This window comes from Notothenia coriiceps, unplaced genomic scaffold, assembly GCF_000735185.1.
Source record: "Notothenia coriiceps isolate Sejong01 unplaced genomic scaffold, NC01 NC01_scaffold00026228, whole genome shotgun sequence".
In the NCBI taxonomy this organism is placed as follows: domain Eukaryota; kingdom Metazoa; phylum Chordata; class Actinopteri; order Perciformes; family Nototheniidae; genus Notothenia; species Notothenia coriiceps.
In genome coordinates, this window is record NW_011358929.1 from 83,574 (window position 1) to 87,799 (window position 4,226).

At 42.4% G+C, this 4,226-nt stretch overlaps 1 protein-coding gene across 1 annotated transcript in view; it reads right to left on the reverse strand.

Moving 5' to 3' along the window:
* Positions 1–415: 415 nt before the first annotated feature.
* Positions 416–4,226, reverse strand: part of si:dkey-178e17.1 (tricarboxylate transport protein, mitochondrial) — a 27,051-nt gene continuing 23,240 nt past the window's right edge. Inside the window, exon 9 of the mRNA XM_010784210.1 lies at positions 416–1,215. Coding sequence (XP_010782512.1) covers positions 1,101–1,215 — 115 coding nt within the window. The 3' untranslated portion in view covers positions 416–1,100. The remainder of the gene's footprint in view (positions 1,216–4,226) is intronic.

Genomic DNA, 4,226 nt, shown 5'->3' on the forward strand with positions numbered 1-4,226 from the left:
TACAAGAAGACGAAGTGAGTAGTCCTGTACAGATGGAAGCTGGTCAGATAACGAACGAGTAAATGAGAAAACAGAATGAGGCGGGAGAAGTGGTGTGGGGGTGTGTGGTGAGATTAAATAGCCCAATTGGCTTTTACAATAAATAAAAACATTGAATGTGTTTTAATTGAATAGTAAAGAGGTTTAACGTTAGTGAAGGTGTGTAGAGAGAGACAATAAAATAAACGACGACCCAATATTTAAAAAAGAAGAATTTTATTCTTAATATCCCCACCGCATATTTACATACATTTTCGCAACTTTTCCGCATATTTCCTAATCAAGCAATTTTCATCAATCGACACATCACAGCCGTCAATAAAATCACATAAAACCCCGCATGTTTAATCGCATAATCAAGGAATTTAGCCCGCATAATCAAGAATTTTTGCCCGCGTTTTTCTGGAGGGTCTAGTTATGGAAATAACTGCAGTATATGTGATTGTAAACTGCAGCCAGCTGGAGTCCTGCTCCTCTGAACCACAAACAGGCAAGTAGAGGCAGAGAGCACATCTGACTTAAGAAAACTAAGTATGACACATGCATTACTAACAGTAATGAGTAAATCAGCTATGAATGACGAGAAATAAAGTTCTCTACAGAAGGAGGGTATTTTAAAAAGCAGGATTTAAAGAAACGTAACCAGATAACTTGGAAAAAAGCTTACATTCATTCAGGAAATGTTTAAGCTAATCATGATGTGGACCCTCATATTGACATTTCGTTTAACTTGGAGAAATTATGACTTTCTAGAATATGCTTTTCCACATTATTTGGATCATTTTATGATCCCACTTTTGATATAAGATGTCTTGTTTTAATGCAGCAAAGCACTGCATACACACAGCTGTCCAGATGTGGGCGGCACTACTGTATGTTCAGGCTTTGCCCCTTATCTAAATGAGCTCTTTAACTTCCTGTTAGCATTTGACACTCATCTCAGTTCAGCTCTCTGTCTCACCCCCTCTGACTTTGTGATGCGGAGGAGGTCGGCCAAACTGGGATCTGTGTCTGATGCCTGGAAAGTAGGGAGCCGCGGGCCTCTCTGCACATCCAGAGGCTCAGTCCGTCTTCCAGACAACATTCAGGACCTTCACCACCTCCTCATAGATGATGAAGACTATGGCCACGTCCAGACACACACGGCCCAGCCGAGGAACCGTCCCTTTGTAGAAACTGCAGGTGGACATAGAGAGGCAGAGAGAGGTTATTATAAAACATCATTTTGTTAGGTAGACACATTTATTGATGACTTTTACATGTGTGAATGAAATATGAATCAAAAATTGTATTCGATGCTGGTTTATAAGATGCAATTGTTTAATTTAATGTTAAATGTGTTATTACTGTCTTTACCGTATTAAAAATGTTTTGTGACTTAAACAAATGTTTTAGACAAATATTTCTTATTTAAAGATCCTTCCTCAATAGGTTTCTGGGCTGAGTACTTGTGTTCTACATATTTTATAATAATAATAATACATTTTATTTTTAGGCGCCTTTCATGACACCCAAGGACACCGTACAATTTGTTAAAAAAGGAAAGAAAGAAAACGCTAATAGGCAACAGAACATGATAAAAACACAAACAGGAAATCATGGAGGAGACAGTCAAGTGGACACAAATGAAACATATAATGGGTAGCACTACAGTGAGTAGGCAGATTTGAACAGGTGGGCTTTTGAATATGGTGATTGTGTCTGGCTGTCGGATGTGCGGGGCGAGGGAGTTCCAGAGTCTGGGAGCAGTGCAGCTAAAAGCCCGAGCACCCATGGTGACGAGGCGTGGGGTGGGGACGGTCAGCAGACCAGCAGAGGAGGAGCGGAGGGAGCGAGAGGGGGTGTACTCTTGAAGAAGGTCAGCCAGATAGGGGGGAAGGGGGGGCAGGTTATGTAGGGCTTTGTAAGTGAGCAGTAGGTTTTTGAAGTTGATACGGGATTGAACAGGGAGCCAGTGGAGTTGGATGAGGATGGGAGTGATGTGTTCTGAGGCCTTGGTGCCGGTGATGATCCGGGCTGCAGAGTTCTGTATGATTTGTAGTTTATTGATGAGCTTGGTGGGTATGCCTGAGAGGATGGCGTTACAGTAGTCGATGCGGGACGTGAAAAATGCATTGACCAGGACTTCAGTGTTTGATTGAGAAAGGGATGGGCGGAGTCTGGAGATGTTACGTATGTGGCCTTGCTAGTAAGGGATCTGATATTGTGAAGAGCCCGTTTTAAACAGGTGCATAGCTGTGTGCTTTGTGCAGGGGGAGTAGCACGGGCGGGGCTCTGTAAAACTATCCAAGTTTACCGTTAAAAACATAAAATTGAGATTGTGCTCAGTGATAAAATCATTGATTAAAAAGGTTTTTCCTGCCAAAGACCTGACATTTAATAAAGCTAGTTTAAGTTNACACACACACACACACACACACACACACACACACACACACACTTTAATCAACAGGCCAGTGAGCTGTAATTATTTTAATCCTAACAGAGTTGTAAGTATAAGTGTTAGGGGGCTAAGATGTAAAATATATCCCACGAGCTTTGCAATGCTCCATTCCAGACCCGGATCCTGGATCAGTGGCTAGAGAGGAGGAAACAATAAACCTCATTCAACTGTGTTCAGCCAGACGCTGCACGTGAAAACCAAGCAGCAATCACTCAGAGGCGGCGACTGCGCAACACACACACAATCAATCCTCATCAGAATCACAGCCCCCGTGGTGAAGAAGCAGTTTGTTTGTCTTCTAGTTCATTTTGCTACCTGCATCCATTTTGCTACAGACACCCAAAATGACTCCTGTGCAGCCGCCAAACGTGGGTTACAGGAGAAAAATTGTCATTAATCCTCATCTTCACAAATAGACTCTCCTTCCCGTTCTATGAGCAGCACCTTCTTTCCTCTCTCCTTAATCTCACAGCAACACCTCTCCACACTGTGTCATAAAATCAATACATCCACTAATATCCTTGACACTCACTATTACACGACAAGAAATAGAAAATGGCTTGAGTGATATTCAGAGCCCAGAGGAGGCGGAAACAGGTACTGTAGAGCCTGCGTCTACAGACTCTGAGGAGACTTGAAAATACCTCAAGCTAAGCAGCAGTTTGACAAATCGGAAACTATATGTTGATGTGTGGTATATAACAGTGGTTCTCAACTGGTCGCGACCCAAAAGTGGGTCGCGGACCCGTTTCGAGTGGGTCGCAGATGTGTGAGTGAAAAAAAGAAATTGAAAAAAAAGAAAGTCAACCTTTTATTTTGAAGGCCCGATTTTCTAACGCTGTGCATGCAGTAGGCGTTGGACTGAAAGTACCGGAGACCATAAACAGTTTTGAAAACTTCTGTCACGTAGTGATCATCTTCTCAATAAAACATATTTGCTGATGTTTTTCGAGTCTTCTGGCCAATCAGAATCAAGATTGTTGCCGGAAGTCCCCACGGAGTATAACTTTGCGGTAGAACTATTCTTTATACACCCATGGGTACAACTTCAGATAAAAATGAACACATAATGAAATATGACCCCCGGTTTAATGATTGACAGGTCACAGAACAATGGGGGCTATCTACCCTTACCCACAAAGTAAAGTAGGCTATTTCACACAGACTCTCTCCTCTTTGCTCTTCTCTCTGTGTGGAGCAGCAAGTTCAGCTGTCAGAACAAAGTGAAAAACAAACAATGGCATAAAATATTATTAATATGTCTAATACATCTATTTATTTTATTTTCAGAGTGTACCAGAATGGGTAGTTTATATGTTAGTATTTTAAAAAATCTCCTGGGGGACAATCCCCCCAGACCCCCCTTATGGGGTTAGGTTTTCAGAAAACCTAACCCCATAAGGGGGGTCTGGGGGGATTGTCCCCCAGGAGATTTTTTAAAATACTAACATATAAACTACCCATTCTGGTACACTCTGAAAANAGTGGCGGCGCCAGAGATTCTATTTTGGGGGTGCTGTGGGGTAGCTTGACGTTTCATAGAGGGTGCTCAAACATTTAGGGTTTCCCATTAATGTACTGGTCGCTACAGTGGAATGTTCTACTGCAATAATCCCCACACACACACACACAGTGTACCCGCGACTGTTACAATGAAGGCTCGATAATCAGCTCACGGCATATAGGTGTAAGCAGGGGTAAAGTGTTATTTTTATAGGTGGTGTGTGGACCTCACATAGGGGGG